At 42.8% G+C, this 15,359-nt stretch overlaps 1 protein-coding gene across 3 annotated transcripts in view; it reads left to right on the top strand.

Annotated features, from left to right (window-relative positions):
• Positions 1–15,359, top strand: part of UPB1 (beta-ureidopropionase 1) — a 41,390-nt gene that overhangs the window by 13,876 nt on the left and 12,155 nt on the right. For all 3 annotated transcript variants that reach the window (XM_075060024.1, XM_032801316.2, XM_075060023.1), the window contains 2 exons: positions 1,545–1,706; positions 10,971–11,140. In XM_075060024.1, the coding sequence (XP_074916125.1) occupies positions 1,545–1,706; positions 10,971–11,140 (332 nt within the window). The remainder of the gene's footprint in view (positions 1–1,544; positions 1,707–10,970; positions 11,141–15,359) is intronic.

Below are 15,359 nucleotides of genomic sequence, written 5' to 3'. Positions count from 1 at the left end.
GTCTTGCTCACATGCTCAGAGTTTAGCTGATCGCCACATTTAGGGTCGGGAAGGAATTTTCCTCCAGGGAAGATTGGCAGAGGCCTGGGGGGGGGTCACCTTCCTCTGCAGCGTGGGTCACAGGTCACTTGCTGGAAGATTCGCTGCACCCTGAAGTCTTTAAACCATGATTTGAGGACTTCAATAACTCAGACATAGGTTAGAGGTTTATTACAGGAGTGGGTGGGTGCATTGTGCAGGAGGTCAGACTAGATGATCATAGAGGGCCCTTCTGACCTTAAGTCTATGACTCTATGACTAATTTAAATTCCTACTCAAAAAAGGATTTGCCATTGGTACACAGTGCCACGGTTCTATACCTAGCATAACTGGGGATCATCAAATTGTGTAATGTTTTTCTGTTATGTTAGTAACACTAAATTTAATGGAAGGAAGAATACAAGGACAAACAATGCTTAAATGATGAGCAGCCAGTAGAATCCGGGACTTAGTTCTAGAGAGTCATTCCTGAGACATTCTTTGAAGACTCTGCCTTGCCTGAATCCTTTTGTTCCCAACTGTTGGAGTTCAGTTTCATATGCCTCTGTATTGGTGCTGAAGACAACCTGAATGCTTTATCCCATAGCTAAAAGCCAAACATGAGATGCTTTGCAAAGAGAATAAAAATGACTAGTAGGTCCAGACTGGTTTAATAAATGTCTGCATAGAGTTGTCCACTTTCCATATTGTGACTTCACATATCAGGCATTCACAGGAAAGCCTTAGCAAGTGCGTTCATTAATCCTTTGCTCCGGTTCTTTGTAGAAGGCATCAGGAATCAGCACCAGGGTTTATGGGAAGCTTTAGAATCTGAGGCTCAGATGCAAGTTGTTAAGTAGAGCTGGTCAAAAATTCTGAGTAGAAACATTTTTTCAGTGGAAAATGGCTATTTGAATGAAATGAGAAATTTTTTTGAAAAATTTGTCACTGGAGAATGAAGGTAAAATAAAAATTGAAAAAAAATTCAGTTTTCTGTTTGTTGGAGTTTTTTTTTAAAAACTGATTTATTATTTTTCAGAAAATAAAAAATGTTCTTTTAAGCATGTCCCATAATTTTATTTTATTATTTTTTTTAACCTTTTTTGACCAGCTCTTGTTACGCAAATCCACTAAGCAGTGTATCAGAATGAAGAAATGCGAGCAGGATTACACTCTCTCCCCGTTCTTATTTCTCAGCAGTTCCTTATGCCCCTTTTGGGTGCAGGTGGATCTGGCTTACAGGTTAAAAACTGCTGCTACAGCAGAACTCATCTAACTGGAACTTGATGCTTGTTCTAGAAGGATTCAGACTGAAAAGTTTTCACTGAGGTATCCCTCTCTGAACAAGAAAAATGTTGTAACACTAGAGTTTCAGTGCATCATATATTCATCACTAGTGCTTAGCTGAGGTCAGAATAATGCACAGAATGAAAACCTCTCCTCTCTACTTTGAGGGGGAAAAGATGAAAACAGAGTTAATCATAACAGGCTTTTCTGTAATAGAGATTTTCTATTCATTTCTATAGCTAGCAAAGAAGCACAATATGGTTGTGGTGTCTCCAATTCTGGAGCGGGATGATGTACATGGAGGAACTTTGTGGAACACTGCAGTAGTGATTTCAAACTCTGGATCTGTCCTTGGGAAGAGCAGGAAAAATCACATTCCAAGGATTGGAGATTTCAATGAGGTGAGATGTAGCATTGTTTATAATAAACTGTCCTCACTTTGTAGCTCTTGCTTGTCTCTGTATGGTAGAGTGTTGGAAAGTGTAGCTGCATAACTGTCCTATCCATTTTGTCAAGGTAGAATTGTGTGGCTATGATGATGCCACTGAGGGCTTTCTGGAGCGTGGAATATAATGCCACTGGAATCCTCAAGATGCTGTTGTAGCTTTGATTTATTTTAAGTTATTTTCTTTGTTTTATAATATTTCCCCAAAATAATCTGCTCCTCTCTACAGATTATCATCCCAATGGGTTTTTCTGTACAAAGCAACTTCACAAAAATATTGAGGAGCTTTATAAAAATTGTGTAATTCATAGCTATGGTGTGTCAGTTGTGGGGCACTGATGAAGTCATACTCCTGGTGAATTTCTTGTAAGCTGATGAGCCTTGTATTATATGGTTCAGGAATAGGATGACCAGACAGTAAATGTGAAAAATCGAGATGGGGTGGGGGGTAATAGGAGCCTATTTAAGAAAAAGAGCCAAAAATCAGGACTGTCCCTATAAAATCGGGACATCTGCTCACCCTATTCAGGGATGAACTGTACCTGTGATCTCTTTGTATCTCTCCATGGGCGCTTTTTTCAGGTGACTGGCCTATACCTGCACTTCTCTAAGTAAAATCCTGCAATTCATCCCACTTTTGACTGGACCACGAATTTACAGCACCTTTATTTACAAACCATATTACCTCCAGCAGAGCCAACTGGGTTTGACCCGATCCAGAATTCTCTCAGGGAGCTGTAAATGCAATGACAGAGAGCAGCTTGTTCAAAACAGAGTATGATTTATTTATCTGTAGGAACATCACAAACAGAGAGAAAAGGGTTAAAATAAGAAATGCCTAAATGCATATTGTCTTACCTAAACCTAACCTTTCCTTGCTAGTTTAAATAGATTCTGCTTAACCCAGGCAGCCCCAAAGCATTGGGTTGCATGAAGCAGGCTGCACCCCTGCAACTATTGCCTCTCTCATAGACAGCCCTCCCCCACCATCCCATCAGCATGCTGTGTCCCTCAAGATCCAAGCTGCCTTTTATCCATTTCAAAGTTCTTTGTTTGAAATTTCCCACCCTGAGATCTCCTGATGTTTCAAGCCAAGCCCCTAGAGCTGACGTATACATTTCTCCAGAGCAGGTTGGAGGTAGCCTTCATACAATGGATTCATAGTATTGACTGAGCACCAGGCAACTGACTTCTGTCTTCAGCAATTGTTTCAGGTTCCTGAAAGATTTAACCCTTAGCTCCCTTTTAGCCAGCACTACACTAACCACCAAATCTTCCCCCTTCCCTACACACACACAAATATTCATAAAAATTAATACACATACCTTCCATGTTCTTCACACCTTATTTAAAGTTAAATCCATACATAATAAATACCATATTCGTACTGTATGGGCCAGAACGCTCTGTCTCAGAGGTTCCCAACTGTCGTCTGTACAGCACTTGCTGGTTGCACGTTTCTCTTCGTTTCCAGCTGTGAAACCAGTGAAAGGCAGCTAAACTATATATATGAGTACTTTCACTTTTCTATGCATGCAATTGTTGCAGTTGCCACAGGGATGTTATGTGATCACCAATGGGAGGTGGTGCATGTGATCATGAGTGCCAGGAGAAGCATCAAAACAATTGATTAACATATTTAAACACTTTGACAATTCCTGCTCTGTCAGCTTTACTGTAACGGGTAAGTAGTGTTTGCCTAAAACACCCCACCTTGTTAAAAAGTGTTGATCCTGCTTGGAAGGGGTTAAGGATATTCTTCTGGTGACTTGTTACTCTGCCTGGATATTACAAAGGTGGTCCTGGCTCTCTGAAAAGAGAGAGACAGATAGACCTTGGGTGAGGGCTGAGCAGCTCAGCCTAGGGGGAGGGATCATTCGGATCTTTATTAACAGAGAAAACAACAATAAAATAACAAAACCCAAACCTGAGGAGGGCAGTAAGTTGGACTTCTCAGACTGGGTGGACTGTCTTTGTAGAGCAGGCTGGGAAACATGCCAGTTTGCAATCATCCATGGCAAATCAATGAGAACTAAATGTAAAGGGGAAAAAGATTGGTCTCTAACCTTTTCAGCCCTGTGTGGGAGGGTGTACAAATAAACAAAAATCAATCCTCCTTGAGACCTCAGTTAGTTGCTGTGGAGATGATTATGACTTCTGGTGAGGAATAAAGAGCAAGAGCTGATGAATTCCCCCAAGCAATAACAATCTTGTTCTTCTCCTATCATAGTAGAAAAAACATAGGACTGAGAAATAAAAATAAATTTAAAAGATACAATATAGGCAGATCTGTTTTGAAATAGAATTATTTATTGGAACATAACTGTCATGCTGGATCAGACCAGTGGTCCATCTAGCCCAGTATCCTATCTCTGACAATGGCTAGTACTAGAGCTTCAAGGGGAATTTGGGAATGATTCACCTTGTCTTCCACTCCTGGCTTCTGGCAGTCAAAGGTTAAGAGTTGCCTGGAGCATGAGGTTTCATCCCTCCCCATCTTGGCCAATAGCTATTGATGGACCTATCCTCCAGGAATTTATCTAATTCTTTTTTGAACCCAGTTATCTTTTTTGTCTTTACATTATCCCCTGGCAGTGAGTTCCACAGGTTGACGGTGCATTGTGTGAAGAAGTACTTATATTTTTAAACCTGCTGCCTATTAATTTTATTGAGTGACCCCTGGTTTGTGTGTTATGTGAAGAGGTAAATAACACTTTTTCTTGACACCATTCATGATTTTATAGACCTCTGTCATATCTCTCTTTAGTCATCTCTTTTCTAAGCAGACCAGCCCTAATCCTTTTAGTCTCTCCTCATATGGAAGCTCTTCCCTTTGTTATCATTCTTTGTACCTTTGCCAGTTCCACTAGACCCTTTTTGACATTGGGTGACCAGAACTGGACATAGTATTCAAAGTGTGGGCAAACCTTGGATTTATATAGTGGCATTATGATATTTTCTGTCTTCTTTCTATTCCTTTCCTAATATTCTTTTAGCCTTTTTGACCACTGCTGTGCATTGAGCTGAAGTTTTCAGAGAACTATCCACAGTGACTCCAAGATCTGTTTCTTGAGTGGTAACAGCTAATTTAGAACCCATCATTATGTATATATAGTTGGGATTATTTTTTCTAACGTGCATTACTTTGCACTTAGCAGTGTTAAATTTCATCTGCCATGTTGTTGCTCAGTCACTCAGTTTTGTGAGATTCCCTTTGTAAGGACTAGTCTACACTGAAAAGGGGTGTGAAAAATCCATACATCTGAGAGACATCATTAAGTTGACCTACACCTCCAGTGTAGACAGTGCTAGGGTGATGGAAGAATTCTTCTGTTAGCCTATTTACCACCTCTTGGGCAGGTGGATAACCTACAGAGATGGGAGAATCCCTCCCGTCACTGTAGTGCCTACACTGAAGAGGTACAGCAGCACAGCTGCAGCTGTGCCAGTATAGTGTTTTAAGTGTAGACCTAACCTAACTCTTTGCAGTTAGCTTTGGACTTAACTATCTTGAATAATTTTATATCATCTGCAGATGTTGCCACTTCACTGTTCAGTCCCTTTTCCAGATAACTTATGAATGTCGAACAGCACTGGTGTCAATACAGATCCTTAGGGCTCACCCCTGTTGACTGCTTTCCATTGTGAAAATTGACCATTTATTCGTACTCTCTTTTGCTAACTTTTGACCAGTTACTGAGCCATGAGAGGACCTTCCCTCTTATCCCATGATTAATTAGTAGGGCTCTGTATCTGTCCTGGAGGTTGTGGAAGTCACGGATTCCATAATTTTCCGTGACTTCTGCAGCAGCCATTGTGGCTGACCCCTGGGGCGCCCAAGCAGTTGGCTCCGGGGCCAGCTGCTCAGGTAGCCCCAGGGACAGCCACATTGGCCACTGCTAGAGTGGCTCTGCAGCCAGCCACTTAGGTGGCCCTGTAGCCAGCTACACTGGCCACTGCTCAGGCAGCCTCGCGCAGCTGGCTCCAGGGACCACCCGGGCAGTGGCCACTGCGGCTCGCCCTGGGGACTGCCCAGGCAGCAGTTCCTGGGGTGGCTGGTCCTGGGACTGCCCAGGCAGCGCTCTCTCGAGTGGCTGGAGCAGCCGCTGCTCAGCAGCCCCTGGAAGTGTTTCCAGGGTGGCTGAAGCAGCTACTGCTCTGTTGGCCCTCAGCAGCTGGTGCCACTGCCCCTCCCAGCAGCAGCTCCCCCAGTACTCCCTCCCAACAGTGGCCCCCTAGCTCACTCCCCACAGCAGCAGCCCCCCCCCCAAGATTTAGTGAGGGTTATTTATAATAGAAGTCATGAACAGGTCATGGGCCATGAATTTTTGTTTATTGGCCGTGACCTGGCCATGCCTTCTACTAAAAATACTCATGCCTAAATTGTAGCCTTACTAATTAGTTTCCTTAAGAACCTATGGTGAGGAACCTGGTCAAAGGCTTTCTGAAGATCCAGGTATGCTATATGGACTGGATCACCTTATCCACGCACCCTCAAAGAATTCTGATGGATTGCTGAGGCATGACTTTCCTTAACAAAAGCTATGCTGACTCTTCCCCCACAAATCGTGTTTACTATGTGTCTGATAATTCTATTCTGTACTATAGCGTCTGTCAATTTGCCTGGTACTGAAATTAGGCTCAGTGGCCTGTAGTTGCCAAGTGAAAAGTGCAAGATCATGCACTTAGGGATTAATAATAAGAATTTTAGATATACGTTGGGGACGCATCAGTTGGAAGCGACAGAGGAGGAGAAGGACCTTGGGGTATTGGTTGATAGCAGGATGACTATGAGCCGCCAATGTGATATGGCTGTTAAAAAAGCAAATGCGGTTTTAGGAGCATCAGGCGAGGTATTCTCAGCAAGGATAAGGGAGGTATAGTACCGTTATATAAGGCGCTGGGAGACCCCACCTGGAATATTGTGTGCAGTTCTGGTTGTCCCATGTTTAAGAAGGATGAATTCAAACTGAACAGGTTCAGGACGGGCTACTAGGATGATCCGAGGAAAGGGAAACCTGCCTTATGAAAGAGACTCAAAGAGCTTGGCTTGTTTAGCTGGCCAAAAGAAGGCTCCGGGGGATATGCTTGTTCTATATAATATATCAGGGGATTAACGTTAGGGAGGGAGAGGATTATTTAAGTTTAGTACTAATGTAGGCACAAGGACAAAGGGTTACAAACTGGAGATTAGGATATTTAGACTTGAAATTAGACGAGAGTTTCTAACCATTAGGGGAGTGAAGTTTCTGGAACAGCCTTCCGAGGGAAGTAGTGGGGGCAAAAGACTTATCTGGCTTTAAGACTAAGCTTGATAAGTATATGGAGGGATGTATGAGGATAGTTTAATTGGCATTGATCTGGATTATCAGCAATAAGTCGCTCAATGGTCTGTGAGGGATGTTTGGATGGGATGGAACTGAGTTACTGCAGAGAATTCTTTCTTGGTGCTGGCTGGTGAGTCTGCCCACATGCTCAGGTTTAGCTGAATCGCCATATTTGGGGTCAGGAAGGAATTCCTCCAGGGCGGATTGGCAGGGCCTGGAGGTTTTTCGCTTCCTCTGCAGCGTGGGGCATGGGTCGCTTGCTGGTGGATTCTGTGCAGCTTGAAGGTCTTCAAACCACAATTTTGAGGACTTCAAATAACTCAGTCATGGGTTAGGGGTTGTTATAAAAGTGGATGGGTAGGGTTCTGTGGCCTGCCTTGTGCAGGAGGTCCCTTCTGCACAAGGGATCATATTGGTCCCTTCTGACCTATGAGTCTATGAGTCTCTGGAGCCCTTTTTAAATATCCGTGCTACCTTAGTTACTTTCCAGTCATCTGGTACAGAGGCTGATTTCAGCAATAGATTAAATACTGCAGTTAGTAGTTTTGGAGTTTCATATTTGAGTTCTTTCAGAACTCCTGGGTGAATACCATTTGGTCCTGGTGACTTAGTACTGTTTAATTTACCAATTTGTTTTAACACGTCCTCTGTTTACACATCAATGTGGGACAGAACTTCAGATTTGTCGACCAAAAATAATAGCTCTGATGTGGGTATCTCCCCTACAGTGAAAACTGATGCAAAGAATTAATTTAGCTTCTCTGCAATGGCCTTGTCATCCTTGAGTTCCCCTTTTAACATCTTGGTCATCTAATGGCCCTACTGCTTGTTTGGCAGGCATCCTGCTTCTGATGGACTTAAAAAAACATCTTGCTAGAGACACACAAACTAACAATAAGTTGCTTCTCAGATTCTTTATTGAGCAGCCTCAGTAGGGTGACCAGACAGCAAGTGTGAAAAATCGGGACGGGGGTGGGGGGTAATAGGAGCCTATACAAGAAAAAGACCCAACGATCGGGACTGTCCCTATAAAAACTGGGACATCTGGTCACCCTAAGCCTCAGTGTGGTACGCGCTGTATAGACACAAAAGGAGGAGATATGGTCAGTTGCCATGGGAGTTCGCAATTTAAGGAGACATTGATAGTACAGATTAGACAGGAGATTGCCACAGTTACTGGGAACTGCACCTGTAACCCCTCCTGGTATCTCTGAGCATGACCCCCTCATATCTTGCAGGAGTGCCAAAACGGGGTGGAGAGGCAAGGGACCATGACCCTCCCATTTTTGAAAGTGGCCGAGCCAGGGCCATCCACTTTTTGCCATGGCATGGCCCCCTGCCCCTCCTCTACGCTCTGACGTCTCGCCCCTCAGCCAGGCCAGAAGCTGAAGCCTGACCTGAGTAAGAGTGGCCCAAGGAGTCTGGGCAGCTGTGGGGAGCTGCGGATCCTTCATCTGCTCGGGATTGGGGGGTCTGAGAGCAGCCCCCAGCCCATGTCTCCACCCCTTGGACCCTAAACCAGGGCAGATGGAGGGTCCGTGGTTTCCCATAGCTGCCTGGGTGGCTCTTACCATGGCTCCCGCCCCCAACATACTTTTAGGAACACTCCATTGCACCTGACCTCAAGCCTCTAACCATCACCTCTGTCTTATGATGCTTTCTCAGGGCATCCAAAACTGTAAGTCACCCTGTTATCCTTCTGCCTTAGCAAAAGAGGGATTTTTTTGGTAATATACTGTGTGGCAGCTCCCTGCCCCCCTAATCTGTTAGCCAGCCAAACAAATACTGTAGGACTCTGCCAGTCCTAACTTGGCCTTGCAAGCGAACTCTTGGTGTATTTCAGTTCCCAAACTCTCCAAAAGCATCTCCCTGCAGCATCTAGCCCCTGTCACTAGATTACCACTGAAATACCAAGTCCACTGTCTCCAAAGAGAAAGAATACACACCAGCCGGCTGGCTCAGCTGAGAATGAATGCCTCACTATAACACCTTTGAAGGGAGTTCATAATAAAACAAGAGTATTTTTATTAATAAAAAACAGAGGTTTAAGTGATACCAAGAAATAAAACAGAAAATGATTACAACGAAAACAAAAGTATAACACTCTTCTAAGAGATTGCACATAACCTCAGTAGGCTCCAACCTTTGTCTAAAGTGGTTTTCTCACAGTTGCTTCTCAGAATCACCGACCCATATAGTTGGGACCCACCATTCATAGATGCAAAGAATTATGACCTTTGTATTCCATATTTCCAGCACACACACAACTCCATGCACATCATCTGTACATACATCACACAATGATATTAGGTTTCAGACTAGCAGCCGTGGTGGGCAGAACACTGGGCCTTCTGCCAGTTAGCACTGAAGGGCTCTTAGGATCACACTTGAGGTGGGATTGTGCAATTCTTCCACTCTCAGACCAGGTGCTACCAATGATTATCTCAGCTGGTCTGGCCAAGGCTCGGACCATACTGTTCTGTTCCCTCTGAGAACAATGACAGAGGTAAATGCAGTGATCAAACAGCTTCCCTAAAGCAAAATTTTATTTATTTAGAACAAGGCTTTTCTCTTAAATGTTTATCTTAAAGACAATAAAACACACTATATGCATATCTGATTTCTCCTTAAGACATACCATTCCCTGGATGTGGGATGGCCTGCTTCTTTAGACTCCCTCCACAAAGTCTATCTCTTTCTATCTCAGCCTGTCTCCATAGACAGCTGCTGACGGGTGACCTCCTCCTCCCCGCAGGAATCAAAACATTTTTAAACTGTTCATAGTCTTTTGATCTGGTATCTCCCAGCTCTGGCAAAACAAGGTTTGCAGCTTGCTGCAGACACTGAAGCTCTCAGTTTTTCAAGTGTGTGCTTGGGTATTCTTAACTAGATCTATTGTGTGACTTTCCTGTTTGCTCTTCCCACAGCTCCGTATTAAGTTAGAGGAATACAGTCATATAGGAAACTCTAGTAACCCACCATAATTATACAGTAATTTTACCTCACTGACCAGGTCTCAGTCAAAATTCTTACACATCAGTATTCGTAGATTAATACAAAGTAATTCCAGGCCCTTCTGTGACATTCCCTAGGGTAAAATCTGGATTGCTGAACAGCTGTGCCCCCTTAAATCTCCAACCTCGGGTGCCTTTTACACTACCTTGCTGTGAGAGGAACCATTCCTGGTCCTGCTCTCACACAGTCTCTAGCATGCAAAATCACTTGCAGCTGAATTACATGAATACTCTGGTCAGCCACTTACGAATTACAGTCAGGGAGACACCAGCGATTTCCCAGTCTCAGACCTTACCCCAGAATTGTGTGTCTTGTACTGCCCAGCTCTCTCCTTCTGATCTCTGCATTATTGGAATACAGCATAGTCAGGGACTATTGATTACATTGTTGACCCTACTCATACATACGTAAACACACAAAAACACAAACATTATCTCCCCACCTTATGAGGGTTATTTATTTTGCAGGATGTTTAACCCTTTCTGGCCATGCGTCACACCTTGCTTTCAATTGCAGCAGCTGTAATTTTTGCTCTTACCATTTTGGCATGGAGGGTAGGGTGATCAGGGTATAAAGTCTGTAGAGAATGCAGTATTGCTGCAGGAATGTGTGAAAAAGCCAGGTGGCATAGCACTTAGGTCCAGCAGTGAGTAAAGAGAAGTAGAAATGGAACTGGAATATGATCTCTGCAGCTCAAGAGAGCCATTTCTGTTGGATCTGTACATATTGTGTAGGTATTTAGTGGCTGAGGGGTGTTGTCTTTTCACATACTGTTGTGCCTCAGAGATCTAATGGATTTTAAAGGATGGTACTGGGGGGTCGGTGAACTTGGAGACAATACCTGAAGACACCTGCTTGTGTTTTTTTTTTTTTCTTAGTCTACTTACTATATGGAGGGCAACACAGGGCACCCTGTGTTCCAGACTCTGTTTGGAAGGATTGCTGTGAATATCTGTTTTGGGCGCCATCACCCCCTGAACTGGCTCATGTACAGTCTAAATGGAGCAGAGATTATCTTTAACCCTTCAGCTACTACTGGAGAACTCAGGTAAAGTACAAACAACTTGTGGGCTGTCCATTGCTTGGGATGAGCTGTATTGTGGAGTGAAATACCTGCGTGTCCCATGTTTCCTGAAAGAGGAAAACCATACTTGTTTTTCCTAAATGTTTCTTTTGGACAGCAACATTTAAAAAATGTTTCGAATTACACTTAATTTTGGGGGGGGGGGAGGGGTGTGATATCAGTTTGGAGTGGCTCACAACTGTGAGTGCCTACAACAGAGCAGACTGTCAAAAGCAGGGCAGACACCCCAAACTGGTGGTGTGTTCTATAATTGGATTTCACCAACCCAGTAACAAATGTGAACTCCTAGACCACTATACCAGTTTTACCAGGGAGTCACAGACAGTCCCCTTAGACTCTCTAGTCTATCTTTCCACCCAGACAAACTGGACTTTCTGATAAAAGGTCACTTACACCAAAATCACACCAGATTCAGGTTGCTCCCAGTCCCAAGAGAACCATCACTTACCCCAAATCAATTGGTATCCTAGATCTTACACGAAAGGGAACACTGGTGGCCAATTCTAGAGTAAACTAACTAAATGCTTATTAGCTAAGAAAAGGAAGTAAGAGTTATTGAGAAGTTAAAGCAGGTAAAATGTTTGTACAGTGAGAGACAGTTTGTAATTCCAAATGGTGGTAGTGATGTAATAAATTTCCAGTTTCCCAAAAGTCTTTTCAAGGTACCCAGATTGTCTCTAGGGATCGCCACTTTGCATCTGGTATCCTTCCCTGTAAGAGTCCAAACACTCCAGAGATGAGGGATCTTTCCCTGAATCCATACTTCTAGCTTCTTCTCATAGGAAACAAGCTGACAGGGTCACTACCCACGTGGGCTCTTTGGGGACGGAGAGTGAGGAATGCATTTAGAGTCATTGCTCTTCCGTCACCACACAAAATGACTAATTGATTTGAAATTAGCACTTTGCTGTTAAAGTTCTTCATTTGCATTCCATAAGGCTTCTTTCTCAGAATGATGGGTTATTTAATTACAGGGATATAACCAATGTAAATATTTGCTATTACAATGGGATACAGATAAGTTAAAATAGTGTATGTAACATCCTATTACTTTTTATGATGTTTAAACACCAAATACACTCTCATACGTTTAACAGTCACTTTGCTCTATACTGCTACACAGGTAAATTGGCTTGGCTTCCAGCTATGCATTTGTAAGCATTCATTGAGGCCTGGGGCTTTGGCATGAGCTGGGACATGGTCTGCCAGTATCACAAGTGCATCTATTAGCTAAGGTCCAGTATTCCAGAACGTGTTAATGTATCATCTTGACACGCAGTATAGTACATGTACTGTTTTCATTTATCCAAATGACAGTGGAGTCTGAAAGAATGTACACTCCTCTACTAGTTCTGTAGGATGTACACTCCTCTACTAGTAAGCAGTGTTGGCTGACCTGTTGATTATGTATTAATTATATTGCTTACACTCAGAGGATTAGTAGGTTCTCATCCCAAGATCAGGCCCAGTATTATTAAAATTACTATCCAGATGAGAGCCCCGACGTGCATGGTTCCAACACTCTCACTTAGGAAAACCTTTTGTATATGTAATAGTTTTATTAACACAATTTATAAAATCACAAATACTCCAACCCAGCAAGGTAGATAGAGAGAATACAGAACGTGCATCTGAACATCCACATATTCGCACCATTCTTTGCAAAAGGATCCGAAATGTTACTCATCGTCCTTACCGTCAGATTCACTATCACCAGTGGTTACCATCCTGGCATCTCCCAAGAGTCACATCTCCCCACGGTATGTAGGCTGGGATACAACTTTGATAATGTATTACACTGAAACCACTATGCCAAATGTATATTCAGTAGGGGTTTCATTCTCTTTTCCTTATTTGTATTTCCTTACCCTACTAATGTTGGGGTGCCCTTCTCCTATAGTTACTAATCCTTTTACCCCAAGTTTTTTAGCATATACATCAGTTAATTACTGTGGCACTTTGGTGGTCAGCCACCTGTTGATGTTCGTAATTTAAAATATTCCAGGCTGGTATAAATTAGCATCTTGGGGTTAGCTTGTCAGCAGTTTAATCATTCGTGCATATTACAGCATTCTGTCTTGGGATATCTTGTGATCTAGGGTTACTCTTGGTTAGCTGCTTGTGCTAAGGCTTTTTGAGCCTTGTACGTTAATTAGTTTAACTAAGCTTTTGTCTTACAGGCCTTGAGGTTTGTGGGCTCATTGCAATACTGTCTTAACTTAGACCTACGCCTTATCTATTGGCTACAGATGCTGTGATACTGTTTTATGCTCTGTGGTATAAATGCAGGTGTTCAAATGTGCATTTTTTTTAGGATTTTATACCATATTATCTTTTCTCTGTTCCCTTAATGTTTCTCTCTTTATAAAGATGCTCCTCTGAGTGGGAAATTCACTAAGTTTTATAGCAGGAGTCAAGTTATCAAGGAGGAAGTTATATAAATCAGTTATTTTGACATAACGTACACAAATAGCGTTAGTGGATTCCTTGAGTCATCTTCCCTGCCCTACATCAGGTTCTTAATTAGCTCTGTTTTGATGCTAGGAGTCAAACGGGTTAAGCTAAGTAAAAGCCAAGTTCAAACATATGTATTTCTGGGGCAGGAACTGTCTCTCACGCTTTGTTTATATAGTGTCTTGCATAGTGAGGCCCCAATTTCAGTTGGTATCTAGGTGCTAATGTAGTACCAATAAGAAATAATAACATTACCCTTTTTGGCCTAAGCACTTGTTTCCGTTAGGAGAAACTGATGATGGAGTCAGGTGCAATCCTGTTTATTTACAAAGAACGTACATAAAATCCTTTTTTCCTGAATGCACTGGGAATCAAACAGCAGGAGGCAGTTATTTACTCACAGTTCCAAGCCTCTTTCCAGCCAGCACTCTACCCAAATGTACTCTTTTTCAGCTTTTTCTCAGAGTCACATTACAAGTGCTTCTCTGGCAGGCTGATAGGCTTCCTTGCTACCTTTCCTGTGTACTTCTGTTATGTTTGTACTGCCTCTCTGCCCCCTTCCCACACCCTGCAGTCAAATCAGTATCCCATTCCTGTGTTTGTGTTCATAAGACCCCCATGAAACCCCTTGGCTCAGGGTCTAGTCCTTGCTTCAGCCATCACTAAACAAAGGGGCATTTAGTTTCCCCTCATTTAGCCTGAATGGAAGGCAACTAGTATAACATGCATAACAACTTCATCAAAGTGGGGTGATTGCCCAACCTCCAGCATAACAATAATATTAATATATTTAGTAGTGCTAAGCCTGTTTCAGAAGCTCACTCCTTCCCTAGGTAAGGAGCTGTTCAACAGAACACTTGTAGGTAGTGTTAGAGGACTCTAATAACTTAGGCCCCAGTAATGCAAGGAACTCTATAGGGGTGCAGAGCTCCTGGCAGAACTGAGACCATAGTGCTTCCTATTTGAGGTAATAACCACTTCCTGGGCTGAATAAACTCTGCCTTTGAGTCTGTCAGCCCCAAGATATGGCTTTTATTAAGGTAACAGGAAGCCCGTTCTGTTGTTTTAAGCTATTGAAATTTTAAATGTAATATTCAAATTGAAAGTGAAGGAAGAAAATCTTACAAAAGGAATCAACCTCTCCAAACTAACTGCACCCCCTTTAGGCCCTTGCTTTCCCTTCCTCTGACTCAGCAGGGCTTGTCTGTCAAGAATAATTGCAATATATCTTTGCTTTCATTGTCTTTAAAAACAAAGAGATGGGAGGGGCCTTTCCCAGTGTAAACTGTGTAAACATAAATGTATGAGTTATTCTGGGAACAAGAGCCCTGCTGAATGGAACAGGAGAGAACAGAAAAGTTTTAAATCATGGAGAAGGGATTCATTTTTTTAAAAGTTTTGACAGCCCCATTTTCTGTGCTCTCCCATGGCTCCTTTTCTCTTTCATGTACATTTGGAATTTTTCTGCATCCGCCGAAGGGATTGAAGGAGTGAGGCCAATTTTTGTTGCTGGCAAACAGCTTGAACATTCTGAATACGTGAGCCGCTCAGAGTAGGGAGATTGCAGTAGCCAGAGAAGTGTGATTATGGATAAATAAGTGGATAGTGAATACATAAATCATGCACCCAGAACCAAGCCCAGAACAGGGATTGTATATTTGGAGTGGTGTGGAAGGGAACTGTAATTTTGAATCAGTAAGTGTACAGCATCCTGTCACTTAGACTGCCT

Source organism: Chelonoidis abingdonii, chromosome 22, assembly GCF_003597395.2.
Source record: "Chelonoidis abingdonii isolate Lonesome George chromosome 22, CheloAbing_2.0, whole genome shotgun sequence".
Taxonomy (NCBI): domain Eukaryota; kingdom Metazoa; phylum Chordata; order Testudines; family Testudinidae; genus Chelonoidis; species Chelonoidis abingdonii.
The sequence above is the reverse complement of the archived record's forward strand: the minus strand, read 5'-3'. Positions and strand labels throughout refer to the sequence as shown.